Source organism: Larus michahellis, chromosome 4 (genome assembly GCF_964199755.1).
Source record: "Larus michahellis chromosome 4, bLarMic1.1, whole genome shotgun sequence".
In the NCBI taxonomy this organism is placed as follows: Eukaryota; Metazoa; Chordata; class Aves; order Charadriiformes; family Laridae; genus Larus; species Larus michahellis.
The window spans coordinates 5,486,318-5,514,112 of record NC_133899.1 but is presented as its reverse complement, the minus strand read 5'-3'; the positions used below and the strand labels follow the sequence as shown (position 1 = coordinate 5,514,112).

The following is a 27,795-nucleotide window of genomic DNA, read 5'->3' as shown; positions in this document are numbered from 1 at the left end:
CTTGATTCGCTCATACTCACTGTGGCACGTTTTGAGGCACTGAGCATGGCCGTCTGTTATTGCACGTCTTTGGCTCCCACGCTTGAACACGGGGGCAGCGCGAGGAGCTCGGCAGTTCCCAGTACAGGAGTGCTGCAAGCTGCAGTAACTTCCAGGATGAAACTCAACAGCCAGCTGCACGCTGATCTTGGACGCTATTGAGATACTCCTCTAAGGCAGACTGCAGCTGTGACCAGGCTTTTTAGGCCAGCAGAAGATGAGAGTGCTCCACAATGGGAATTAACCACTACCCGGGGCGGTGTTGGGTTTGCTCCCTTTCCAGCACGAAGTGTGTGTTACACCAAAAGCAAAGGGAAGGGTGAGATCTTGAAGAAGGGATTGTGTGTAAATCCCTGTGTATCTACAGCTTTGAACCTGAGCCGGTTTCACAATGCTGTTTCCATTATTGTGGAAAATTTGATTCCTGACTTAAGGCAAAATAGATGCCGCGGTTCTTGACACAAGAGCCAGTTTCCAGTAGACACTGAGGGTTCCCCTCTGCTATGTTTCCTGTTTGTTTATGCCTGTCTGCCTTTCCTCATGGTAGAGCACGGACAGGGGCTGCTTAGTGTCCAACAAAAATTCCAGACGCGAGGGCTGCAGACAAATGTCTGGGCATGTACTGTAGCCAGATACATACTTGGGCATGGATTCTGTTACAGCTTTGCACAACTTGGATGGGAAAGTTCACCTTTCTACTAAACTGGCATGTCAATTAGAGTAATGAAAAGCTTGAATCTTTGTAGAATAGGGGCTGCAGAACAGTCCTATTGGAGCCTTTTAATGTTTTTAATTGATTTCACTAATCCAGTTACACAGAAGAAGGCAATCCGGTGGGCTGGGGTGAAATGCAGTGGGAAATTGCAAAAGATCTTGGCTTCTCAGTGTTGCACTCTGTCTCCTGCTCTCTGCTGTTATGTTGGTCTATTGAAATTATTTGTTTGTTTTTAAAATTCAGTCGAGACAATTCACCAAGCCTGAAGGAAATTCGGAATGGTTGCCAACAGCAGTGTGACCGAAAGCCGAATCTCCCCCTCCGCCTTCTTCACACAAGTCCTGACCTGGTCTCTCAAGAGGCCACCTTGACTGAATCCCGTCACAAGCCAGTTATTGTCACTTCTAATGAGATCCACGTCGAAGTGGAGCGCAACAACACAGCTAATCAGAAGATGACAGCCAACGTGGGCAATGGCAGCGAGCCCAACCTGATTGACTGCTTGATGGTCAGTCCTACCTGCAGCACCATGAGCATTGAGCTGAGCGCCCAGGCAGACAGGATCCTTGGCTGTTATGTTGAAATACTCAAGATGCTGTGAGTAACTATTTTAAACAGCTTTTTGAACAATGTCATCTCAACAATGGGGGACTTTTCCCACAGGCCTGTCATCTTCAACATCTGTGGCCAGCAAGCACATGGTTATAAATCTAACTCCAGCTCTAGAGAGTCCAGCCTTTGAAAGAGGCATCTGGCACTGCCAATATACTCTAAAAATAGCATTAGGAAGATGAAAATGGAAAGCTTATTTGTACAGTGAGCCTCAGGCATATTTCAGAAGATGGGATGTTGTTGCCAGTGGTTTCTGTTTTGTTCTTGCCCACCAAAAAAAATAATACTCCGTTTGTCTCCTCCAGGGCTCTCGGGATTGCCCGAGACAGAGCTAGAAAAGGCAGGTCTGTGCTGGGCTCAGTGCCTGTGCAGGGATAGGCAGCGCAGCTCCCCTGGCTTCAGCGGGAGTTGGATGAGGTCAGTGTCTTTCACTTAGGTGTTCTCCCTTCACATGTTTGTAGAAGTTTTATGACTTGTTGAGATTTACTTGTGTTAGACTGGAGCCTCTATTTATTGGCCAGTTGCTTTGGTACAGCTGACCTTTATTAGTGAACGAATGCTCAAATAGCATTTACCAAACGATGGCTCTGTGGTTTCCTGGAAGGCAAATCCTCCGAATATCTTTGAGAGAAATATAAAATAAAAGGGTTCTTCAGGAAAAGCTTGGTTTTGTCCTGGATAAATAAATGAAAAGGAGTAACGCAAAAGGTGGACTGCCCAATGGAAGCTTGTAATAGAAGTGCAGTAAACCAACCCAAAACAACTTTGACAGCCAGGTCAGCTACTGAGTTGCAGTATGTCTTTGGGCAAACTGTTATATTTCTGCATTAATTATTTTTAAACAACGTAAGGCTAAATGAAGTAATAGTTGAGTTTTTTGGAATACAAGACACAGTGGGTGAAATTTGGACTCCACTGTAAACCGTGAGCCTGTGGCTACACTGAAGTCAAAGGCAAATCTGGGTGTCCACTCTCGAGGAATTAAATGAAATCCAACTGCCACGATGGAGGATTTTGTGAAAGTTTTGTCTGACATTTTTATCTTTTTGAAAATACTTAGTACCACTTGTCAACGTAATTCGTTCACTCACTGCAGAGCTGGCTTGCAAATACGTACATACATAAGTACACGCTTGGAACTGGAGGCAGGACAGGTGAATCCAATATACTGTTTCCATTGGATTCTTGAGCAGAAAGTTGCTGAAGGCTAATTTTATTCCCCCTGCTCCCCGGCCTAGCCTCTTCTGCCTTTTAATATGTTTGCATTGAAAAGCACAGCATCTAACTTTGCCTCATCTGGTGGCTTCTAAGTGTTCACGCACCCAGGAGCTACAGTAGACACAGTGTGTATTTATTCCCATCCCCTTGACTCTAGATGTTTTCCATAAACACTATGAACTCTCTCAGTCCTGATGCTGGCTTGGATGCTGACTCACTAAGCATTGACGGTTTTGGCTTCATCATGCAGCTGACACACATGTATAAAATTCACAAACGGATATGTTCTTCCTCACAGTCTCTCCACATTTGAACCATTTGATATGCCAGGTCTCAATTCCCATATAATTTCCTACACAAAGAACTCTGATATCACTCCACACCTTAAAATAATGGAGTTTTTTTGATGTGTTTGCTGTCTTTTTAAAAATCAAGCTCTTCAATAGCAACAGTGAAAATGGGAACCTGTTATTGTTATTGCACGGGTTACAGGTGTGGAGCAGCTTTGTGCCCTTTTTCAGCTTGTACAATGGTAATTCTGAAGGGTGAAACCCACAGGATGCGTATAGTGAAGGACCAGCGATACTACAAAATTGGTGCAACTCTCCTCAGATTGCCTTGCCAGAGTCCACACCCTGCTTGAGGAATCACAACCTATGAGAATATGGAACAATTTCTAAGGCAGAGCCATGGCTGGTATATATTGTAGCTCCACTGATTTGGGTTCCCTTCCATTCCTATTCATCCCTTGATTTTTTTCAGAGCTGGAAACAGTAACGCAGAAATCAGTTCTGCTCCTGATGCTGCCACTGTCTTACTAGGAGGTTTTAGATAAGTCACTTCTTTTTGTGCCTCAGTTTCCTCAGCCATAAAATATAGGTAAAAATTTTGAATGTTATTTTTTAGACTCTGAAACTACTGTTGGAAAATCATTGTAGAAAGGCTATTAGTTATTAACAAAAATGCAAGATGCTGCTGTTGTGATGCTGATTCCTTGCATGCTCAAACTCTCCTTGAACAAAGGCTTTCTGATAAACTAAATGCTATTACTGTACTTTGAAAAACCGAGAATATGAAGAAAGAGAGTTGAAGAACATGCCAGTAGGAAGAAAACATTAATTATAAAACAACTGCTATCCAGGAGCTGAGCTCTCAGCAGGCAGTCACTAAAATAATGTTCTTATTAATAACAGTGATAAGCCAAACATAAATAAGTTGCTTAGCATTGAATTTAATTGTTCTTTTAGGTGTCTGACTCAATATCATCATCAAAACAAGAGAGTCACTGACAATGATATCTTTTTTACATAATTAACTTAGGGCAGCAGGGAGTAATTTATTTAGGCAGATTTTAATTACTGAAAGTCTAGCAAATAAGAATTCTTAACAGTATGTTCAGCAGAGGACGTTTTATTGTTCACCTAACTCCTACACAGTGCTTACTTTTTTGGGGAAAAAAACACTTCTAATATTCATAAAAATGTATCAGCAATTATTTAATAATCACTGTAATACTTCACTTTTTGTACAGAAGGCTAAATGTGCAGAGTAGAAAGGTCATCTGTGTGGCTGTTGTCGTAGCACCAAGAACGTCTTTTACCCTTTTTCTAATGTAGTTGAGTAACAGAACACAACTATTGCATACCAAAGGAAAACAGAAAATCATGGTTTTAAAGACATTGGCAGATGACCCAAAGTCTGGGCAGATTTTAAAGGAGACACGGTCTCTAGTGGAACATGGTATTTTTGTCCTGCACTCAAAAGTGGATCAAACTTCTGTGTCAATATTCTCTGATGCATTCTGGACTCTGGTAGTGTTACTGATGCCAGTCAGTGCCTCCTGAATGCTACAAGTCTTAAACTGGTGTGTAGAAAATGCACTAAATTAATTGAAATCTTTCTGTTCATCGTATTAAATTAGGGGTTCTGAAAGCTGCTTAGCGTTGTCCAGCTCCTACTTGCATGTTAAAGTTTCCATGCATTAGAGAATTTCTTGTGCAGCCAAACTTGTGCTTGAACAGCACAACTGCCGTTTGAGAAATTTGCTGTAAAAGGGGCCGTGTGTCCTCTTCCTTCGACTGGATAACTTCAAAGCCTGCCTGTCACCTGAAGGACCCCGCTGATTCCCCTGGCAACACCTGTGTGTGTAGTGAAATCTGGATACAAATAGCAAACTAAGCTGGCTGGAAGAATAGATGCCTAGTAGGGAGGCTGTGATGATGGTGTATTGTAAGCTGTCACCCTTTGTCTGTGTTATTTTTTGTTTCCATAGCTGCCTGTAGTGGCAAGGGTCCTTCCAGATGCCCAAACACTTGTACCCCTCGCTGGGGGCTGTGTGACCAGGGCAAACTTGCATTGCTGTTGCCTGATGCTACCGTGCCAAGTGCGAGCAGTGGAGGGAGACCTTTTCTGCTCTCAGCAGCCAGAGCAGGACCTTTCTGGGGCCTTTCAATGGTGCTAAATATTCTTCTTTTGAAAAAACAAACGAGCCCAGCTCAAAAGAAGGCTGAACGTGAAAAGACACCTCACTGTTTTGCAGATAACAGGTTTGTGCCTTATATGACAGGGGGTCTGATGGGGCTTTTTCTCAGCCTGCCCTGCAGCCCTGAGCTAAACCTTGTGTCATACAATTCAGAGGAGTTGGACCTAGAGCCAGGGAAAGAAGGGATGAGCTACACGTCTGGGGGGCTTGGTCGTCGTCTTATCTGATAACAGAGGAGTTACCTAAAAGATTTTTGATCTTGTCAAGCTGCTCAGTCTGGAGAAACAAGCTTCTCCCAAGTAGTTGCTCCTTGTCTTTCTATTATCCTCTAAAAACAGAGGACTTGGGGCTTGGGATAAGACCGACAGCTTTCCAAACACAAGCGCCCACTGGAGCTTCCCCTGCCTTCTCCGCATTCCCCAATAGGTCAGTGGCATGCTCTGAATATCCCAAGTGGATTCTCTTATGTCATGTTTATCAGGGTTGCCCTGGGCTGCTAATATGTTTTGGATTGTTTGTGCCGCACATGACATATAGGCAGGTTTTCATTTTGGTGAAAGGTGATCCCGGGGAAGGAAAATGTATTATGTTGGCAGGCTAATAGCGACGATGGCCCAAAGGCAAAGTCACTGCAGTCGGGGTTATTTAATTACTATGACTGGCCAATGTTCTGGCCGGTCCCCGAAAAAAGGTTTCTGGGTAAGGAAAGCTGTGTGCGGTAGCAGGTGACTGCTCTGACAGCCTTCATCCGCTTAGCACCCTGACCTCCAGCCTAGCACCCATTTCCCGGGAACCCAGAGATCGGGATGCAGCTTGACTGCTGTGCTGCTCACCTACAATTGCAAATCCTGCAAAAATCAGCGCCAGTGAGTACATCAGGGAGTCTTTCTCCCCCTCTGCTTTTATAAGGCCAGTCCTGGGATTTAAGCAGTGTGATGAGTGTTGGGCGTTCAGCCCAGCACCCTTTGAAGAGCTCCAAAGGGAATTTGTCCCAGGCGCTCTCCTGAGTTCTCCCTGTAGCTCTGTGCTCCCTCCTCCTCCTGGCGTGGTCTCTTTGTCTGGCTCATCGCAGTTGCTGTTAACTGCAGCCAGAGCTAATCTATCTCCCTTTCTTTCCCTGCTTCAAACACTTCTGTCTTCTGTTAGAGCTTTGAATGGACCAAAAAAAAAAAAAAGAAAAAAGCAACTGTCTGAAATGAAAGAAGAGTGCAGATGAGATGAGCACAGACAGAAAGAAAATGTTTTTGAAAAGGGAATAGGTGGGAGGAGGAGAAACACTGTAGGCTTTTAATAAGTAGTTTAGTTTTATTCTTGTGCTGTGTTTGTTTCATGTTTCCTAGCTCAGATTGAAGGGATTACAGGTTGTGTAGATTTTCTGTTCAGGTCCCACTCATGTGACAAGACTCTATATATTTCATAGGAGACAATTTTCTTTCTTTTTTCTCCTCCTAGGAAAGCAGGCTGTGGTTTATTTTCACTGCCCTCTCACAGACCTGCTCTGCAAATGGATGCCATACGTAACTCCCAGCTTCAAGAAAAGTCAGAGAGTAATGCTGCCCAATTCTGTCCGCAGTGTTTCACTCGGTCTTAGTCTATTATAAAGCGGCTTTTTTCTTCCTTTTGCAATTTCCCTTGAAGATCAGCCATGAAAAATTGATTGGTTCGCATTATTACTAATCGCCAGTCTCCAGATTGCTCAAGGAGGAATTTTAGTGGTGTAACACGTAACCTGAGATGTCACGGAAACTAAGCCTCCGAGTGGGACTCAGCTTTTAAGCTTCTGTTAGGAAAGATTTGTAGGTGCTGTATCTCATGTGATGTGAAGCACCTTTAAGACCTTTGAATTTCCTATCCCAGCCTTTTGGCTTTTGGGTCTCTTCTGCTCTAAAATCTGCTCTTAACGTTGTTTGCATCTACCAATAAAAACGTGTCACTTTTTAGAGTAAAATCAGCTACTGGTTTAGTAGGAATTTCCAAAGGGTATGTATATTTAAAAAAAAAAAAAAAAAAAGAAAAAAGACTGCTCATTAGACTTGTCAGTTCTTTGAGGACCCAGGGGCCAGCGCTGAGGTCCGTGCATGAGCTCTCCAGGGCCAGCGTTCAGGCTGCGCCCAGAAGTCACTTGCCAGAAGCCGGGCTGTGGTGTAGAGGGTGAGTTGAGGCTTGGGCAAAGCAGTGATCCCAAGAAGACAGCACTGCAGGACTGCCTGCTTCTGGGGATGTAAATGATAACAGGAGGAGCACACAACATCCTGAGTATGGAGATGGATGTTTGAGTGGAAGTATGACCACTTCTTGTGGTCTGGACTGTGTTCTCACACCTAACAAATGTAGTGAAACCCAGATCATATGGATTAGAGACCTCTGGCACTTCTCAGGGCTACAGCTATGGGTATGTTGCATCATCTGTCTCCTGCGGAGACCTGGTAGGTAAACCAGAGACTTTCAGATGTATCTGAAAACAGGTCAGAGTTCTGTGTCAGTGATCCATTCAACTTGTCTATAGGTCAGAAACAACAAATAGTCTTGTAGAGAGCCTTAATTAATCAAAGCTTTGTTAAAAGAACCCAGAGAGGTCATCTTAGCGGCGCTACATCAGAGGTTTCCTTGACTTATTTCAGTGTATATGACAAGTTTATATGACCCATCTTCAGGTGCTTCACAATACTCACTTTACACAGACAAAGTGTGAAAACAACCCCTTGTAATGACGTCCTGCCTTCCTGTCTTGCAGTTCTAAGGCACTAAACAAAGTTTGCCATCTTCCTTGTTTGTTTAGTGTCTAAGCACATCAGGGTTTTTTTTTTGTCTCTGGAAAGAACATTGTGAATGGGTGATCAGAAGGTGCTGTGTCTGGATGGATTCTCGCTTGCTTTAGGTTAGTGTAACACCCCTTATCTCAGAGTTGTTCCTAATTTAGACCAGAGAACAGAGTTTTTGATGGAGAGGAAAAATAGGCTCAGTGGCTTCTAGCGCAATTGGCACGGGCATGAGGTTTTTGTTGTTGTTTTGTTTTTTATTTCTACAGCTTCACATGTGCTATCATTTGTGCCTCAAGTGCTAAAGGTAACAAGAGAAAAATAAACACGTTGTATGTATTAGGGAACATAGCCAAGACTCTCAAATGTTATTTGTTTGGTGTTTTGAAGAGAACCAGCACTGAGATTTTTGCCTGGCCAGTGCCACCTCAATTGCTGAACTGCCTGCCCTGAAGCCCCAGCCTTGTACCTGAGTGCTTTTATGGTTGTTTAACAACTGCAGGTGGGGGAGGAGACATCTCCCTGAACTCAACACGGTGTTGTGGTTCTTGGCCTCTTGGTAGAGGGATTTCAGGAAATGACTGGAAAGTGCATGCTAGTGTTATCTGGTAATGCACCCATGAAAACAGCAGGACTGCTTACTGTGGCCTTCCAAAATTATAGACATTTAGCGTTGTGCTAGGTTGCACCGAGCATGGGGAAGAAAAGTGTCTGTATTGAACTTGGGACTTCTGCACGGCAGTATGGAAGAAGAGCTAGTAACCCATTCCACAGTGATTTTGTATGGCATTCATCTGTTTTTTAACTACTATCAGATCATAGTTGTACTTGTGGACTGGTTACTTGCATGAGGTGTTATATGTTTTTGTAACCTGAACTCTTAACTACTCTTGGGCAAGTGATAACTGACTCCTGGGTTGATTTTTTACATCATGATCATCCCTTTAATTAAAATTTCTCTGCATGTTGCTTCTTAAGAATACTGCTCAGGCACATAAGTTTTCTTCGTGTCTATGAACATGCCTTTGTGGACTGTCCAGCGTCACCTTTATTATTAGTTATGGAAATCACTGGTTTATGTGTTCAAAAAATGGAGGAGACTTTTGGAAATGCATCCATCTTCAATTTCTCTGGGCTAGAGCCTTGCCTTTGCAAAAATTGCATTATTTTGGAAGACTTCCCTGTGCATATGTTGTCTGTTTATAATACTATCAGTAGATACTGTCCATTTGAGAACATTACACTTCGTTCCTTCCTAAAGAAACACCATACTTTTCTGCCAAGTTTGCAGTAAGCTGCAGCCAATAATCTGGCTTTTAAAACTGAAATCCAAAGGGTAACAGCAGTAGGAGGAGATGGTAGGCTCTTCTATGTTGTCTTCTACAGACATCCCAAGGTGTTTCACCCCATAAGAGGTTTACTACACTTAGTTCTGGGTGTACTGATTGGTGTTGATTGGAGTGAGAGTGGCCTAGCAGGCAGTGCTGGGATCTGGGCTTTGGCTGGTGTGTTCTCTGCCCCATTTTGGTGCTGACTTGCCAAATTATCTTCTGCGTTCTTCGCTTCATCCATCTTAAAATGATTGTACCTTTTGTGCACTGCATTGGTATGGCAGTTAATTAGTGCTAACTAATCACTAAATGTTTGAGATCATTTGAAGGAGAGGGGTAGCAGTGTGCAAAGTGCCATTCCTACATGAGAAGCCGTACCTGCTTCATCACACGTGCTCGAGCAGCTGGCATCTTGCAGGTAGATTGAGATGACACGTTGCAGGTTAGACCAGTGCATGCTGTAAAGCAAAATGGTCTCTTCATCCCAGTTCACATGAGCATCCCCTTACGGATGGCTCCTCGTAGAAGGAAATTCTGTATATTGACAGCAGAGATGAAAACAGAACGCATCAGCTGGGATCTGTGATGTTAACACAACAAAGAGGAGACACTTCTTACAGGGTCCACTGGCCTGAGCTCTCAGCTGTGATTATCCTCATCTGTCCTCTTTAACTCTTAATAATGTTGACAGTGCTTCCTTCTCTAGTCTCTTCCCTCATAAGCTAAGAGCTTTGTACTGTTTAAACTGACCCATTCCTTTGTGACAAGGTCAAAAATGGAGGGGGGGGTGTGCATGTGTCTGTTTTTACAAATGGGCTTATGTCTTATAGAAAAAAAAATAATTTCCAATTAAATGCAGAGCAGAGCTGTAAATAGCAATGGCCTGGTAATTGCTGTACCAACTTAGATGAAAGTATTACTTAGTGATTAAATGTCAACAGGTTTCATAAACAGCAAATGTCTTTAAGTTGACATAAAGAAGGCCTGGCCTCTCTGGAGGTCATTGTAAATACCAGATTTATTGTGCCTCAGTGGAGAATGTGCTGAAAATGAAAAGGGAAATGTCATCGTAGATCTTCAGAGTGTCTCAGTAGAACAGAAAGGTTGTTGGTGCCTGCAGTAAAAAGCTTTTGACTCCTTGGAGTAACAGTTGACAAACCATATTCAGTACATGGTATCTTATTAATAAAATGTTCATTTTTCAGGTCAGACTATGATGACTGGAGACCAGCACTGGCCAGCTTGCTTCAGCCTATCCCATTTCCCAAGGAGTAAGTTTGCACTGTCTTAGTATTTACTGGGTTATTCATGTTACTGTTTTTTTATGGGGAAATACGGTGTCATAGAAAGACTGATGGTAATAGGAGCTTTGTGCATCTCATATTGATTTAGAATCTAGAGTTGATTTTGACTGATGCAGAGGGAAGCAAGACTTCCCCATCTTCATCTTCCTTCCCCGTGTCTCTAAGATGAAGACAAAAATAGTTAACTAGAGACAGGCAGAAAAGAAAGGAAGGAAAGCTGGTGAGGAGGAGAGTAAAGTAAGAGATTTAGTGGAGGAGGATGCTTTACTGGCGTCACAGAGACTTGTATTGTTTGTATTTTGCATTAAATGAAGAAGCTACCCAACGCATCAGCCAAGCTCCCTCGGAAACCTATTAATGAACAGTAGTGTTTATAAAACGCAGACCTCCACGGACAAACATTACAACCTATAATTGTACAATTTGCTAGCTTATCACATCCCCTAATGACCTGATGTCTTGAATCAGAGAGGTCTAATCCTCTGTGCCAGGTTACCTGGGCTACAGCGAGAGCTTGGAGATAGGCAACAGAGACATCATTTACCTAAGTCAAACGTGAGTCCTGGGGGAGGTGTAAACCATACCATGATGCAGGGCACTTCACAGAGTGACCATTAATTACTTTACTCATGTATGATGTTAATTAGTTGTGACTGTACCTTAATTGCATTGCAATTAAAGAATTCACCTGGCTCTTGGAGGTAGCCAAAACTGTTTTTTTTTAATCATACAGCTGTTTTGTAAGTCTTTTACTTACTTCTGACCCACAGCTCCCACTGACGTTAGTCAGAGCCTTGTCTAAGACAGGACTGAGGAAGAGCGACAAGATTTGTTCCAAGTGATAATTATTTCCGTCCCCCCCCTTCATTTTTTCCCTCTAGATTAATGAAGGAGACATTACCTGATCTTTTTTGGAAAGACTATTCTTTTTGTCTTGTGTGCTGCAGTTGCTTAGCAAATCCTTTTATTATCTGGAAAGAACTGAAAAGTGGTTGTTTGGTTTTTGTGGTTTTTTTTTTCCTCCAACCTCCCATCTCACAAATTCTCATATTCTTCTGTTTTCTGTTTTAAATTTCAGGGCTCTTGCACATGAGAAATTCACAAAGTAAGTTTGTGGGGCTTGTTTGTTTTTTAAAGGGGATAATTACTTAAAATACTTGTACTAGTCAGTAATAGCAATGATGCATTGTTCAATATTGTGCCTCTAATGTTTTTGATCTGTGAGAGGCTGTGAGCATGTTCTGTTAGCAATAAAAAGACGTAGTTTTCATTGTAATTTACTGTGACGGCAGGAGCCCAAGGACTAAAGACACTAGATGCTGATAGAATTTACAAACCAGTTTGTCACTGCACATCTCTGAAAGCTTTTCTAGACTATTGTGAATATACACTGTCCTTGGCAATCACTTTTAGACCTCGTATTTCCCTCCTGTGGAAGCATTTCAACTTGTTCCTCCCTAAAGTGCATGCATATATATCGTTTAAAGTGTAATCCAAGAGAAATGTGACACTTGTGTGAATGCTGCAACCAGCAATTGCTTATTCTTGTCCTCTCAACGTTTTTTCCAGGGAGCTGAAATACGTGATTCAGAGATTTGCAGAAGACCCGAGGCAAGAAGTGAGTTTATAGCCAGTTTACACAGAGTATTTATTAATTGGAGGGATTGCAAGTATACTTGTTAAGAAGATCTCTAAGTAGGTTGTTTCACAACATGGGGTGGTTTTGCTGTGCTTAAGTCTCTTAGGGGGCAATAGTCTCTCAGGGCACATGATCTTAGTATGAATGGTTTCTTGCCTTATCTATAAGGCTGTTTTGTGACCCCCTTGTCTGGCACCAGTTGATGTCCTTGCTCCACAGTAAACCTCAGCCAGCAAGATTTTCCCAGTCCGTTGATTCTCTCAGAGCTTTTCATCTTCTGTACAAAAAAAGGGAAGCAAAATCCATGGATCCATACAGCTTACAAAATAACAGGTTTTATTTAGCTGCGTTTCAGTTACATTGTGTGCAAATGACCATAATTCTCTTGAATTAGCAGGAGAAAGGGGGTGGGAGGTATGTTATTGGAACGAGTGCGTAGCTGTAGCCTCATGGTGGCTGACTGCTTCATAGCTGCACATGTAGCTTCTTCGACATCATCAGCTTGGGCTGAGTCAGAGGGAACCTCTCATCCGCATTAATTTTTGGTGCTGGCATAAAGGGAAGAAAGCTCCCGCAAACTGTGGGTGAGGAGACTGTGTCGTCATCATCATTGCCCAGAGCTCCTGGTTTTCATGGTTTTAGCCTTTGTGAGCAGTAGTCATCCTTGTCAGATAAGAGGGATCTTCTTGTCTTAAAATGGCACCAGGATTTCATCTGTCACTAGTATTACAGGCCCAATGGAAAGAGCGTGGACCCCACACGTGTCAAAAATTGAAATAGAATATCTGCCTCTTGAAAGGGAAAAAGAAAAAAAAAAAAGAAAAAGGAAAAAAAAGGCTTAATTATGACTCTTCTGTTAAACTGTGGGACTAGATATAGTCATCTCTACTGGGGGCCAAATTTAGCTCTCTGGTGCCAGTTCTTCTGTGCAACTTCTGTCTTATGTATCCTTGTTGAATTTTCCTTGTGGACTTCCTTCACCCTGACTCTGGTCAAGCTTTATTACAGCAGCAGTAATAAGAAATTTTAATGATTGGAATGAGCAAGCCATCAGCCACTGCATTTAGTATGCAGATCACAGCAGAAGTATAGACACACACGCTGTGAGGATGGGGGAGAATGGTAGAAGCTCAGAAATTTGAGTCTTGTTTTTTTGGTTTTTGGGGTTTGTTTTTTTTTTTTTCACAAGTGAAAGGAACTGCTCTAGACTAGAGCCATTTTGTGTTTGATTTGGGTAAAGGGAATGAAAAAGGCCATGCAATTAGCGATGATACAGCTTCCCTCCTTGTCTTTACTGAAAAAAAATGGATTCTGTGAGTGGACACTTGCCTGCAGCTCTGTAAATTGGAATATTAACCCTGAAATTGCCAGCAGCCCCCCGATTTGCAGTTACTTCTTTTGGCCCAGTGTGGGGGAGGTTGGTGATTATTGTCAGGAACTGTAACCTTCCCAATGTCTTCACTTTTTGGCAGGTCCACTCATGTTTGCTGAGTGTGCGGGCTGGCAAAGACGGCTGGTTCCAGCTCTACAGCCCTGGAGGAGTGGCATGTGATGACGATGGAGAGCTGTTTGCCAGTATGGTACGTGTTTGCAATAATGTGAGTTTAGTAACTTCTTTGCAGTAAAGTAGCTAATGCGTAGTTGGCAATAAGAAGATATACTTGCTTTTGTCAAAAAATTATCAAAACCATGGTTCCATAAACGACAAGTGTTCACCAGGAAATCGAAATCTTTATATCACCAAATCCATTGAACTTCTTTGCAGTCGCAATTTGGTTAACATGTTAGTTTTCTCTTTTTGCACTTTGGCGTGCTTTCTCACTGGTAGTGTAATGCACAAAACCATGCATGTGTATGTGTGTGTGTTCATATGTTTGTATGTGTTTTTGTGTTTATAAATACATGTGTTTGCGTGTCTGTACAAAAAAATTCTCTCAGAGAATATGGAATATTGGCGGACAGGGAAGACAGACTCTTCTGCACGTCCACACCTATGGTTTTACTTTAAGGCTACCCTGGAATTTAAAAACAGCGGTAACATTGAATTAATCAAAGGATGGATAGATAGAGAGATATAAGAATGTTAGCAGTTTCTCTGCCCGTTTACATTGTTGTGGAGAGGTGTAAACCAGCATTCCATTTCCCGCAGTTACTTCTTTTGTAACTCTTAGAAGGACCAGACAGAAAATACAAGGTTTTAGTCGCTGATGCTGGCACTGTCTTCCTGTGCAACCTGGGTCAAGTCACGTAGGTCTCACTGTGTATTAATTCTCCATATAGCACGATGGAAATGATATTACTTCCTTTCCCTGGTAAGGGGAAAAACATTTGTTGAAGTTGTCTGTTGGGTAGAGAGTGAAATGACTTTCAAGGCTGTCTACACTTTGTGCATCTCCCACATGCTGAACATTTTGGGACATAAAGAACGCGCATGTCTGTCTGTATTCTTAACTTAAATTCATATGGATCAGATACCTTTGAAACAGACAGTGGGCAAAGACTGTTCACAAAAGGTTGCATCCCTCTTCACTGATTCTGTGTCTTTAATGTTTGAAAAGAAAATTTCTTCAGAACTATATCATTTCTCCTGAGAGCTTTTGTGGTCCAAGATATTTATGAGCATCAGGAGATGGCGTGCATGAGGAAGCACAATGCTAATACACATTAATATGCAGTACTCTGTGCCCTTTGCAAGGATGTTGATAAATACTTAAAGAGCTGCTAACGACTAACCATAAAGTTTGAAAAACATCCTGTTCTGAGATGGACTCATTAGTGTTAGCATCAGTATTTTCCAACGCTCAAGAAAACCTCCAAAAAACCTTAATGATAACTGCCTGAAATTAAATCCCTTTTTGGCTCAAAGCTTTCTGGTTTTAAAGGCCACCTGAGCTGATGGATACTTAAGAAAAAGAGATTTTGTATTTTGCTGGAGGCCTTGCTGGTAATGAAGCCACAAGGAAGAATTGCATGGTAGCACATAATCCTCATAGACTTGACCCCATCATGGCGTGGTTACGATATTTTCAGCAGTACTGAATATAGTCCAGGCAATACCATGAACCAGGGGGACCACAGGACATTGTTTACATGCTTATTGTAGAGTAGTACTAATGTCGATTCTATATAACGGAGCTCTTAATGCTCCAAGTCATTGGAAACTACAAATTCTCAGATAGTGCTCTGCCAGCAAGCTGGTGAATCAGCTGTCTGGGCCATAAAATAAGATTTTCAGCTAGGAACCCCAAATTCTCTGCAGCTAATCTCTAGGGCTTTTAAATGGGAAAGAATATTGCCAACCTCTTTTGTGAGAAGGGACTCTTAGATTTGATACGTACAAGTGGCTTTGCATTTCTGCCATCGGTGTTACTGTGTGGTATCATCTGATGTTTTCTGGAGCTAGGAGAGAGTCTGCAGGACGCTTTTGTCAGCTAGTGGACTTGAAGGAGTCTTACTCAGGTGGTGTTCTCAGCATCTCCTTCCTTTCAGGGAAAAGTAAACGAAAGGGAAAGCAAGATAATGACCCAAAAGCATGAAAGCACATGAAGTTATCTCTGACTTAGGGCTCAGGACTGCTGGATTTTCTTAAGGCACTCCTTCCTTTCCCAGTCAGCTCCTGTCTGTTCATTGTGAACAGGTGATTTTGTCTGTCACCACCCTTTAACCCAGGCCTGGTGTTCAACCAGCAGATTGCCAGCCTTTTACCTAGACATCCAGCCCACACAACCCTTGCTCACCAGCTGGCATTTCCAGAGAAAGCAAACTGCAAACAGATGCGAAAACAAAATCTCCCGTGGTTCCCCCGGGGCTGGGTTCATTGTGTTACTAGGGATGGGGGCAATTGCACAGCTGCTCTGATATTTCCTGGGGAGCCTATATTGGGCCTCTCTGCTGTCAGCTGAGCTCCTTTATGGAGGAAAACTACCCGCTCCCTCAGATCTCACTAGGCATCACCTTTTTCAAAAAGTCACTTCCAATCAGCAATCAAGCTGTTGAGAGGCTGCAACCATAATCCTAATGAGGGGCTCCTTTTCTTTAGGTTTGTTGCAAATACTTACATTTGTTTGACTGCACAACAATGTCCCTTCCAGAGGTATATGTGTTTCTTAGGCTTACAGCTCTAATTTTAACTCTGTTTCTCAAATAGGTTCATATTTTAATGGGATCCTGCTATAAAACAAAGAAGTTCCTGCTTTCGCTGGCTGAAAATAAATTAGGACCTTGCATGCTACTGGCTTTGAGGGGTAACCAGACGATGGTAGAGGTAAGCCCTAAACATACATAGTCATATAGGTTTACGAGCAGTATTCAGATTTGGTTTCACACCACCTTTCCCAGAATTAGATCTAGTGGAACTAGAGAAGCCGAGTTCAGGTTTGTGTTGTATCAAACACCAGCAGTGGGCAGTTGTGTTTCTCTTGCTTAAAGTGGAATAGAATATTGTTGTTCAGCAGGTATGAATGTGAATTACATGAAAGGTGGGCGCAAGAATTTGTGGAGAGAGAGATTGTTTGCTGTAATTCAGTTGGAGAGGCTAAGATGGGAAATAAATGGCCACGATGGTATAGGCTGTGGCGAGGGGTCAGAATTCAGAACGACAAGGTTTTTCCATGATTAAATGCCTGATGCTTGTCTTGCCACCTGCAAAATGAGCAGTGCACAAGAAGGGCATTTACAAAACCTTATTTGCTTCCTTTAATACACATTTTTTTGTGTGCTTATGATTGGTTATTTTTGTTGCACTAATAGTTTATACATATTTTTCTGGGTTTCTTTAGAGAAGTTTCTTGATAAACGTTATCATATGTTTTAAATGGAAATAGAGGGTGGTTAAATAGGTGGAAGGAGTTACAAAATTTTTCATTGACTTAGATCTGTGCATGCTAATTCACTCCAGTAAATGAAAGTGTGCTGCATAAATTTGAAGATAATGTTGCTTGATTTTTTTCATTAAAAATAATTAAAATTATGGAGGGAATAAAAACCTTGCATTTTAATTCCAATGGCATGATATGTAGCTGAAAAGGAAAGGCAGCGTGGAGGCAGCTTGTGTCCTAAGCCCCGGTGACCTGCTGGAACCATCCCCTGGTGTCTAACTTGCTCCTGGCAGACCGTTGCCCAGGGGCGAGTCAGGCATGTTCCCTGTGAGATGGAAGCTGTCCTGGCCACAGCAGCGAGCTCCCAGCACCGTCTTCTCTCGGAGCCTCTCTGGCCTTTCCCCATCCCGCCTCATAGACTGGGTACCCTTCACATGCGTTCTGCTTACACAGAAACCCCAGTGCTTAGGGATGGAAAATCCAGCACTTAGGGAGCGGCTTGGCTCTACTGCTCATGTGTAATGTCCCAAGGCTGCCAATCTGCAGTCTAGCCACTGTACCTGGGAAATACTGGATCGATTGTACCTGTTCTGAAGAGGGCTGTGGCATGAAGCCATCTTCCAGGACTGATGCGAGGTAATTGCAGCTCTCAGTCAGAAGGAATGAGCACTAATGGAAGACAGGGTGGATAGACTGACATTCAGAGATTAAGAGTTCATTCTTTAAGAATAAAAAAACTGGTTTCTTGTGTTGGAAGGTCAGTGAATGTTGCAAAGATCCTCTAATCTAGCCTGCATAATGCATGCTCTAAAAAATTACCCAGTAATTTAAACTAGCATGCCCAGTGCAATTAGGATATTTGGAAGAAACTGAATGTAAGCACTGCAGCGACCGCTCTTCTTTCATTCTGCTGCTAGATTTTGTGTTTGATGCTGGAATACAACATCATCGACAACAACGACACCCAGCTCCAGATCATCTCTACCCTGGAAAGCACGGACGTGGGAAAGAGAATGTATGAACAGCTGTGTGACAGGCAGAGGGAGTTAAAAGAGCTGGTATGTCACCCTGCATGCAGTATTGCCATAGCACATTGTGGTCTGTACTCTCCAGAAATGGAGGTACAAAAGAAAGACAAGCAGGGTGTGAAATTCCCAGTTAACAACAGGATGGGAACAGTATTTGGAGGATTTTACTGTGAATATATATACTCTGTGATATTTACTGATGTGTCTAATCCCATACTATGTTTATGAATGATATTCAATAACCTGCTTAGAATCTGTGTGAAAGAATAAAGGTGAAGTCCTGCTGTCTTAAGATTTTATAAGTCAGCTTGTCAAATTCTGCCACCTTTTGACATATGAGTAGCAAATGGTTCTAGTGCTGGCCAGCATTTCTTAATGCTTTGATATTCACAACATTTCACTGAGATGGTCTTTAGGTTTAGTTCTCAGAGCTGGCGCCTATGGGAAGAAGATTTTTTTTCCTGATTTTTGAAGAGAGGATCTACAGACTGAAGACAGATCTGCTCTCATTAGCACTTTTTCATCTGTGCAAACATACCCACAATCTTCCTCTTTCCCTTTTCACATTGATATTTGTCTTCCTTAACCTCTGCTCCCAGCCTGAAAAGTATATGCCTTTTTTTTTTTTTTTTTCGAAGTCAGACGTGATTTTATCAGCTGTGCAGTCTCGCCCCCTTTGCTGTCTTAGTTTAGCATTTTGGGGCTGTTTCCTTTAAAGTGAAAGTAACCAAATAATGGCAGGCTGAATCAGACAAAACGCTGACCCATGGCACGAAGATCGCTAGCTGTGGTTAGTGGATGTCCCCTGGGTAGCAACAGGCCTGCATCTAGCACACTCAGAAAAAAATCTGTCAGGGCAGAAAAAGCAGGGAAGAGGTGGAACGGCTGTCAGGGAGCTTGGAAATCAGAGCAGGGTTTGCTCTAGTGAAGAGCTTGCTATGCTTTAGTTGGTCTGAAATGTAGAATGGCAACTTGTTTGACCAAAATATCTTCTCTCTTACAGCAAAGAAAAGGTGGTCCCACAAGGTTAACACTGCCATCCAAATCCACAGTAAGTTAATCATGTCAATAGAAAAACAAACTTTATCTTTCCATATTTAAACACTTGATTTATGTTTGCGATGTGGCACAGTGGTTTTGGTCAGTCGAGAGGGGAGCCATTCCACTTGCTCTGTCAACACAACTGGAGTTTACACAAGTAAGGGCACATTTCTGCTCTTGGGTCTGTGCAGCAGTTTCCAACGCCAGTACAAGCACCAGACTGTCAGATTTGTACTGGTGCGCAAATTTGTGATTTACAGTAGGATCTCATGATAGATCTGGGGACAGAATTTTGCATTAGAGAAGCAGACTTCGCAGTGTCCGGTGCTGGATCTTATTCATGAAAGTCTGAGAGAGACCCATCACTGCTGCAGTTAAGCCTGGTGTAAGCCTAGACTAACCTCACTGAGGGCAGGTGATGGTCCTGAACACAGTTTGGATCTAGAACTTGCAGTGAAATCTTCATTAAGTTAAAAGACCCATCTTGGGCATTTGTGCTGACACTGAAGCCTTCGTGTCTCATAAGGGTACACGCGCAAAGAAGATTTTTTTCTTAATGTCTGGATACATTTTTCCCAGGGTGCGTGAAGCAACGCTGCCACGAGAGCCCAGCTGCTTGACAAACAAACAGAAACTTCTCTGTGTGGTTCTCTGTTACTGTAAACAAGTGGTATAATTGTGCAACTCCGGTTAACAGTATCAGTGACACCACTGCAGATGATTGCAGGCTGAGGAGTCCATAATCTCCCTTACCAATCTGTTGTTTGCTTTCAGGATGCGGACCTGGCCCGCTTGCTAAGCTCGGGATCTTTTGGAAATTTGGAAAACCTCAGCCTGGCCTTTACCAATGTGACAAGTGCTTGTGCTGAGCACCTCATTAAACTGCCTTCACTCAAGCAGCTGAACCTGTGGTCAACTCAGGTAAGTTCTTTGCAGACTGAAACTCGGAGCAGGAACCAATGCTGACTAATTCTGAGATTTCACATTACGTCAGCACGAGAAGAGTGTGTGAAGAGGCTTGCTTAGAATGAGTTTGTCCTCATGCTATTTTTACAGAGCCTTTCTGTGGTCTAGCTCATCTTGGAGGCTGGTTTTTCTTTTTTTTTTCCCTTTAATTTTTTTAAATTTTATTTTATTTTTAACTATAAAAAGGTTACTGCTGTCTTGGATTGAATGTTCCAGTCAGGCATTGCTGATACTGTGTACTTAACAGTACATATGTTGCTGTTCATCTGAGAAGTGCTTATGCTTTCAGCCATTTAGGATGAAAGAAATAATGCTGTGCAGCTCATATGGTCAAGCAAAACACAGAGTCTGTGCAGTGTAGGCAGTGAACCGCCCTGAATGCTGATTAACCAGAATTTCTTTAAAAACAACAGCAACAAAAAGAAACTCAAATAATGAATAAATAGAAGGAAACTACAATGAGTGTGTGGTTATTTTGTAAGCAAAAAAGAAGCCATGATAACTGAGTAAACTATTCAGCTGCTAATTGTAAGAGCTTTTAAAATTAAATTTTTCTTGTACATATTCCTGCTGGTTTTTGTCTCTGACGTTCTCCACTGAGTAGGTTTTCCCCGTTTTCTGTTAGCACCTATTTGTAGTGCTCGCTGAAAATGTGATTAGTCTCAGTGCAGCCACAAAAAGCAGCATTTTTTTTTCACTCAAATGTCATGTTAAATATCTTGTTTTGTTTTCCTAACTACTTTTCTATCCCAGAAATTTCCTCTCTTTGTGTGGGGAATACGAAGGAGAATCTGATTGCTTGCTTGTTTTAAGACACTCTTGTATCTCCTCCAGATTTCTCCTAACAATGTAACTTTTGGATTTGAAAACTTCAGTGCTTCTTGCTCAAAATCTATTTGATTCCACTGGACAAAGAGCCTGCTTTTTGTATTTTTTTTTATTATTATTTAAAAAAAAGAAAAGTTTAGATTCCATTTTATTTTGCGATATCCTGGTTTCCATTAAGTTGGAATTTAGAAACAGCAGAAACGAAGTGGGTCAATAGAACAATTACCAATCAATAGTACATTGTTCTTGAGACCAAAATAGCTAATTAATACCACTTGCATTATGTTTTTTTTTCTGATGTGGTTGGGAACTGGCTGAAACTGCCATAACCATCTTGTATAGCCCGGCTGGGAGTTCTCTCGTACGAAGCCCAGACTTCAAAGACACCATTCTAATTAAACGATGGCCTGCGGTTAAGCGTGCACAAGTCACTTAATTTTTCTGTTCCCCGTCTGCAAAATTGGGATAAAACTATTCGCTTTCTCTCCTGTCATCTGAGTTTGCGGTAAACAATCTGAGTGTGGCTTTGAGGGCTCATCTGCAAACCTGGTTCTAACGTGCCCTGTTTGCTCTGAGGTACTTGCACATGATGTTCGTGCATTGTTTGAAAACAACTTTGCTTGCGCCCCACAGTTCGGAGACGCAGGGCTGCGGCTTCTGTCCGAACACCTCACCATGCTGCAAGTGCTCAACCTCTGCGAGACGCCCGTCACGGATGCTGGGCTGCTGGCACTTAGTTGTAAGTGACCAAAATAAGTTATGGAGGAAAACTATGTGGGTTCAGAGGAATTCATGTGGGTTCAGACAGAAGATTGATTTCTTGGCTGCCACAGTGCTGCTTCCATGGTTGTGTTTGGGTTTACACTTGCCTGCTCCCTGCCCACTCAAGTGGCCGTTCAGCTGTGGGACAGTGATCTGAGCCTGACAACACTTTGTGGCCTCGTGTGGGCTTTGTTGTCCCAGACCATACTCTAGCTCTCGCCTCTGACTTTACTGGTGGCACATGTGTCGACCTCACGTGGTGACCTGTGGCCCTGGGACTTCCCGGCTTTTTTCACTTGTCCCCTCTGGGTGGGACTCTGACCTGGTGGGGCAGGAGGGGAAGATTGCAAAGCCATGTAGCAACTTAATACTCACTTTAGCAACCATGCAGAGCAGGTTTCATACCCTCTCTGGCATTTTTTTGTTCCTTCTTTTTTGAGGAGGTGAAACTCTCGCTATTCTTAATTTAAATAGGGCAAGGCAGAGTGGGGCCATCTAAGCAGTATTCAGGATTTCCCTGTTGCTGAGAGCTGCTCAGCGTGCCAAAACGAGACCCTTTCCTACATCCAACAGTGCATTATAAACCTCTTTTAGAGGTTTAAAGGGCTCCTTTAATAGGCTTGATCGTACACAGACGTGCCAGACAGGCCAGTAGTTATGGCTCATCTTAGGAAACTATTCTGCTAAGTACTGCAGCCCAGAATGGAACTGGGGGGGAGGGAGGGGAGAGGGAGGGCTGCTGGATCAGCATGGCCCCTGCGTGCACTGTGCAGAGCGCTGAGAACGGGCACTATGCAGAATAATGTGCAGGAAGCTGATTATGAGAAGTTGTCTGAACTCCTTTGAAGTCAGTGGACTTCAACATATGCTTAATGGCTCTTCCTAAATAGGGACTTTTTCCTGGATGAGGGCCCAAACAGCTGTTTATCCATTTGTACTTCTATATTTTACACTATTCAGCTTTTTCCTGAGAGTGCTGCACATAGTCATGTCTTGTTTATGCTTTGGCCTACTGTAAGCCTGATATTTTAAGAAAATGCAGCATGATCATAAATACCTGTGTGTTTTCTCTTTCAGCCATGAAGAGCCTGTGTAGTTTAAATATGAACAGCACCAAACTTTCAGCAGATACCTACGAAGATCTCAAGGTATTTCTGAATTGCATCCACTACAGATGAGAAGCAGCTGGCCCGGGAGGATTTAGCAAGTACACGGTGGTAGTGCCTAGTGCAGGGAGAACTGGCCCCATGGAGTGTGGGTAGCATGAAAGTCACCTGAAGAGGGTAAAGTGGATTATTTTGGGGGGATAATGACTGAAAACAACATTCTGAGGTTGCTGGCTTTGATGGACTCAGGAAACATTTAATATGCTGAATGGACGAGTATGAGATGGGATCAGAAACCAAATCTTTCTGCCAGCGCTATCGATGGTAAAGGTTTCATAAACAGGAGCAGATCCGTTGTTTACGACGAGGATACATGGACAGGTAAAATGTAGTGCACACCTCCAAAGCCATATGCGGTACTGTTAACAGGACCAAAAGTAACGTGGGTGAGCAGCATTACGGAGATTTGATTCAGAATGCAAAGGGTGAATTAAAAGCATTGAGGAAGGTCAAGCTTATCTTAACACCTCTTGGACTGGAACTGGGCTTTAAACAGGAGTTTGACATGTAAGGTGTCTGCTGTTACCACTTGTACCATGAATTTACCACCACTTTGGCAAAATGGTGTAAAGAACTAGAATGTAGCTGTGGGAGGGGAACGGCCCCAGGCGGTTTCACAGGAAGACTGCCTGAGATGTGTTGGCTTTCATGACTTCACACGGACTTTGTCTTCATTCTGGCGTTGCGTGAGTCGCATCTCCCAGAGTCTTACCTTATAAACCCAAGCACTCAAGATGAAACTCCACGTTATGTTCTCTTGTGTGTTGAAACCTTAGATTGTGCCAGGTTTATTCAAAAAGGTCACAACCTTGGGTTGAGTTTCGAACTTGAGGCAAGTCCTGAAACTACTCTGCTTTCAAAGTTCACTGCAAACGTGTATCTTTGGTTCTGGCTGCGGAGCCAGGGCTTTCCCAGGGACTCTGTTGCAGTGCTGCTAGCATGGATTTTTCAAGATCAAGTTTTCAAAACTTGTGTCACAATTGTATATGCAAAGAAGAAGCCCTTGGAATTAACAGCTGGCTTGCAGATGGGTTCACACAATGGCGCTTGTATTTACAGACAATCAAGGTCAATGCTGTATTTGGCCCGGGGCTCTGAAATCGAGTCTGTTGAAAGGCTCCTCCAGCCCTACCCCTGCTTCTGAGCCCCTTTGCCACTGACTTCAGACCGAAACTCATATTTTCCGATCCGGTTCCCTCTGCTCTGGTATTGCATTAACAGTCCTTAGCAGCAACGCAAGAAAATGACTTGCCAGGGCAAACAGCAAAACGGGCTGTGAGCAAAGTCCCGATGATTGCAGAGAATTAAAAAAGCTGAGAAAACAGGCGTGCGTCACTTTTTCCCCTCTCACCTCTTTCCTTGAGATTTATCTTAGTGGCCATTTTTGTAGCGCACTGTGTGTGTTCAAAGGGAGGGTAATAGTTTCTTTCCCTGGGGCACATGGTTGTAGGTCTGTTGAGAACAGCTCAGACTTCAAAGAACGTATTTTTTTTTTTGATGCAAATCTTTGCTTCTTCTCCTCTTGGTCTGTGAGAGCATTTGGGGCACACGCCAGTGATGACATTTCCTCTCCGCTCCATCCCCCGCCCCACCAAACACGCTTGCACACACACAGACACCCACATATGTACCAGGCAGGCTGAACCAGACAATAAATAAACACCCACTACTGAAGTCATTATTGCCTAACTGAAAAATTATTTGCTGGCAGTGTCTGTAGGATTATGACTAGCTCTTATCAAAATATGCGTGCACATAAATCAAGGAGTGAGGTAATAATGACTCCTAGAAACTTCCAGCTCCTCAATTATGCCCTAGCCTAATTAAACGTGTTTATTTGTTTTGAGAGAATTAGCCATACAATTATGGTCAGAGAGCATGGAAACGGGATCGACAAGTAGGAACAGTGCAAACAGCCGATTCCCATCTGCCTCGCGCAGGGTAATTCAGGAACAATACGTCCAAATGCGTTTGTTGTTGAGTTGTGGAAAGGAGACCACAAAGACACCAACGCTAGCTAACGCTCTCCAAATTTTTTAATACAAAGGGAAAAATCAAGCAATGACTTAGGGACTGAAGAGGTACGTGGGGCTGGCTGCCACAGTTTGAGTCCGCTGCCCTCATGGCTGGAGTTTAACAAAACAAATTTTGCTCAGCCTCTGTGTGAAAAATAAAAATCGGGGTCCGATCTGGACCTGATCACTGGTGAGTGGGTTTCACGCGAGCCTCTCGGTTGTGCTGCAGGTGTGACTTAAGTCTGGTGCGTCTGTAGAGGCTCAGCATCGCGCTCCTTCACTAACGCCTGTATGCGCCAGCTCGCTGCTGCGCTCGGCGCTGGTCCTCCGCAGGCTCGAGGTCGTAGCGCATCCTCCTGCACGTTGTGGCCGATAGATCAATCCTCCCAGTGCGCTGACGGTACAGATTTAACGGGAACGTTTTTCCTGAGAACTGAAGGCGTGTCATTAATTCTCACCTTTTTCCTGCCCTCCCGCACAGGCTAAACTGCCCAATCTGAAAGAAGTGGACGTCCGCTACACCGAAGCGTGGTGAACTCTCCCTACCGCCGACTCTTCTCTTTTGCTTCTCACCAGAAGAAGGAAAAGATTTTTAAAACAAACAGAGAAAAAAAAAAAAAAAACAACAAAACCAAACCCAAACCGGAAAATAACTTTTGGCTAATACCTGTAGAGCATTGAGTCCTGGGACTTGGTGGTAGGAGTCGTGGTCGTGGGGTAGAGGAGTGGCGTTGTGTGTGTCGGGGGGGGACGGGGCAAGCCTGGACCCGGCCGGATTCTTTCAGCTTTGTGATTTCAGAATCAACATAATTTAAATTGAAAAGGATAAAAAAAAAAAAAAAAAAGACAAAAAAAAAAAAGAAGACTTTGTAGCAGCAAGAGGATTATAAAGAGGAAAAAAAAAAACCAACCTTGGTGGATTTTATTTGCCTTTGTGTTTTATGCTGTGTGGAGAAAAAAAAAAAATATTCGTCATTATTTACCTGGGTTTCCTTGGCTGGCAGCCGTCCAGTCAGAACTCCTCTTTCACCAGTTTTGCTCCAGAAAATCAAACTTTCAAAAATCTCAAGAGAAGAAAACCAAAACCAATATGATTTTCACCTCCCCCCCGCCCCCGTGTCCTTGCAGTTGTTATGCAAAGTAATTTTGTTGTACATAAGATTTACATAATGCACCTATTTAAGAAAATGGTTCACAAATAACAGGTCTGGGACCTGTCTTTTATTTATGAATTGTTAATTCTTTTACCCTTTCTTTGCATATAGTACTGTATAAACTAGTTTGCTGTCTTGTTATTATTATTTTTTTTTTTAAAGGAAATGTCCTCCTTGAAGAATTGCCTTTTAGTAATGCATACTGTATTATACTCCCTCTCTGCCACAACGTTCATCGCCGTTGTCTTTTTGATTTCAAAATGCCTCAAACATTATCAAATAGGAAGGAAAAATATCTATCAAAGGGGGGGAAGGTTGTTGGGGGAGGGGCTGCAGGGATTAATAAAAATCACATTTCCTTCCAAAGTCTGAAAACTTTCTTTAGTCTTTTAAACCGTGTCAGGTTTAAAGAGGGGAGATGGGGAAAAGACATCAGTTCTTTTGCCGATGGGGTGTTCGCAAAACTCTGTGGATTTTACAAGTTGCCTCAGTTGTTTTCTGTTTACGTCCGATATTTCAAAAAGAGGAAAAAAAAGCTCTCCCTCCATTTTGTGCATCAGCTTTTTCTCTTTTTCCTTTTTTTTTTTTTTTCCTCCCCCCTCCTCCGCCCTCCCTGCCCCCCCTCCCTCCCCCTTACCTGTTCTGTGCACGCATTGTTCTGCATGTTCCTCTGGGGAGACGGAAAAAATAGCGTTGTTGCTGATCCGATAGCTCTGACCTGTCTGTAAATGTGACTGCTACCTTTTTTCAAATTCCACAATTGCTTAGAAGATGATTTTTTTAAAAATTGTGGTTTCTTTTATAACTATGCTGTTGACTTTTTTTTTTCATAATGAGCCTTCATTGTACAGAGCTGCTTATTTAAAAAAAACAAACAAACAAAAAAAAAAAAAACAAAAAGAAGTTTTTCCTCTGTTTAACACCTTTATTTTATTCTTCAGCACCTCAAGGTTTCACATACAGCCAATGTAATTTTTTATATATAAATATATATATATTTAATCTTATTCAATGGAAGCCAAGCTTTTGTTTTTGGGTTTTTTTTGGGTTTTGTTTTTTTTAAACTTTGTTGCTACGTAGACGACCCTTACCCAAATCATGTTCTTTTTTTTCTTTTTTTCTTTTTTTTTTTTTTTTTTTTAAATAAATGAAACAGAAATTGAGTCTTAACTTATGTAGTGTGCCAGGTTTCTTTTCCCCCTTCAAATCCCAAACTGTATGCGGATGCAGTATGGGAAGAAAGAAGAGGAAAAAAAAAAAAAAAAAAGAAGAAAAATTACGCCAACATTTTCCTTAGCACTGTTGCTTTTACCAATGGTTTACTACTACTGTTCTGTAGCTGTGTACAAAGAGATGTGAAATAATTTCAGGCGAAAATAAACTGTAAGTGAATATCTTTTAGCTGCGTGCTTTGTGTTTTCTTTGAAGGAAGCTTTGGCTGGCCCCGTGCCGCGGGGATGCTGTGGGAGGTGCGGAGCCGCCAGCAGAGCCGGAGGATGCCAGCGTTCCCAGGAGGGTGTCCCAAAGAGCCGCGCTCCGGCAGCTCAGCTCCCCGCGCTGCTGCCCCTCGCCTCCCCTCCCAGCGCGGGGGCACCAGCAGCCGTCGCCGCTGTTTGTCACCAGGTTTCGAGGCACCACCACCTAGAAGGGACGAGGAGGAGGAAGACAGCCAAGTGTCTGCGCATCCAGTTCTTGCATCCCCCCCCGAGACCGTTTATTCCCAAACATTTGTTCTTGCATGGGGCCATCGCAACAGTCGCACTGGTGGGGTTTTTTTGCACTGGTTGCCTGAAGTAGGCAGTACTGGAAACGCTGGGGCATTTCCAGACTTGAGAAGGGTTTCTCTATATTGAGGTGCGTTTCAGGGCAGCATCCAAATGGAAAGGATCTGCTGCGTTTGCGTTCTGCTCACTGTCCTT

The 27,795-nt window shown here is 42.9% G+C and overlaps 1 protein-coding gene across 1 annotated transcript in view; it reads left to right on the top strand.

Annotated features, from left to right (window-relative positions):
* Window positions 1-26,739, top strand: part of CMIP (c-Maf inducing protein) — a 139,155-nt gene extending 112,416 nt beyond the window's left edge. Inside the window, exons 10-21 of the mRNA XM_074582841.1 lie at window positions 998-1,351; window positions 10,362-10,427; window positions 11,539-11,565; window positions 12,030-12,078; window positions 13,572-13,679; window positions 16,247-16,363; window positions 17,834-17,974; window positions 18,948-18,995; window positions 19,760-19,906; window positions 21,413-21,518; window positions 22,619-22,689; window positions 25,204-26,739. Coding sequence (XP_074438942.1) covers window positions 998-1,351; window positions 10,362-10,427; window positions 11,539-11,565; window positions 12,030-12,078; window positions 13,572-13,679; window positions 16,247-16,363; window positions 17,834-17,974; window positions 18,948-18,995; window positions 19,760-19,906; window positions 21,413-21,518; window positions 22,619-22,689; window positions 25,204-25,257 — 1,288 coding nt within the window. The 3' untranslated portion in view covers window positions 25,258-26,739. The remainder of the gene's footprint in view (window positions 1-997; window positions 1,352-10,361; window positions 10,428-11,538; window positions 11,566-12,029; window positions 12,079-13,571; window positions 13,680-16,246; window positions 16,364-17,833; window positions 17,975-18,947; window positions 18,996-19,759; window positions 19,907-21,412; window positions 21,519-22,618; window positions 22,690-25,203) is intronic.
* The last annotated feature ends 1,056 nt before the right edge of the window (window positions 26,740-27,795 follow it).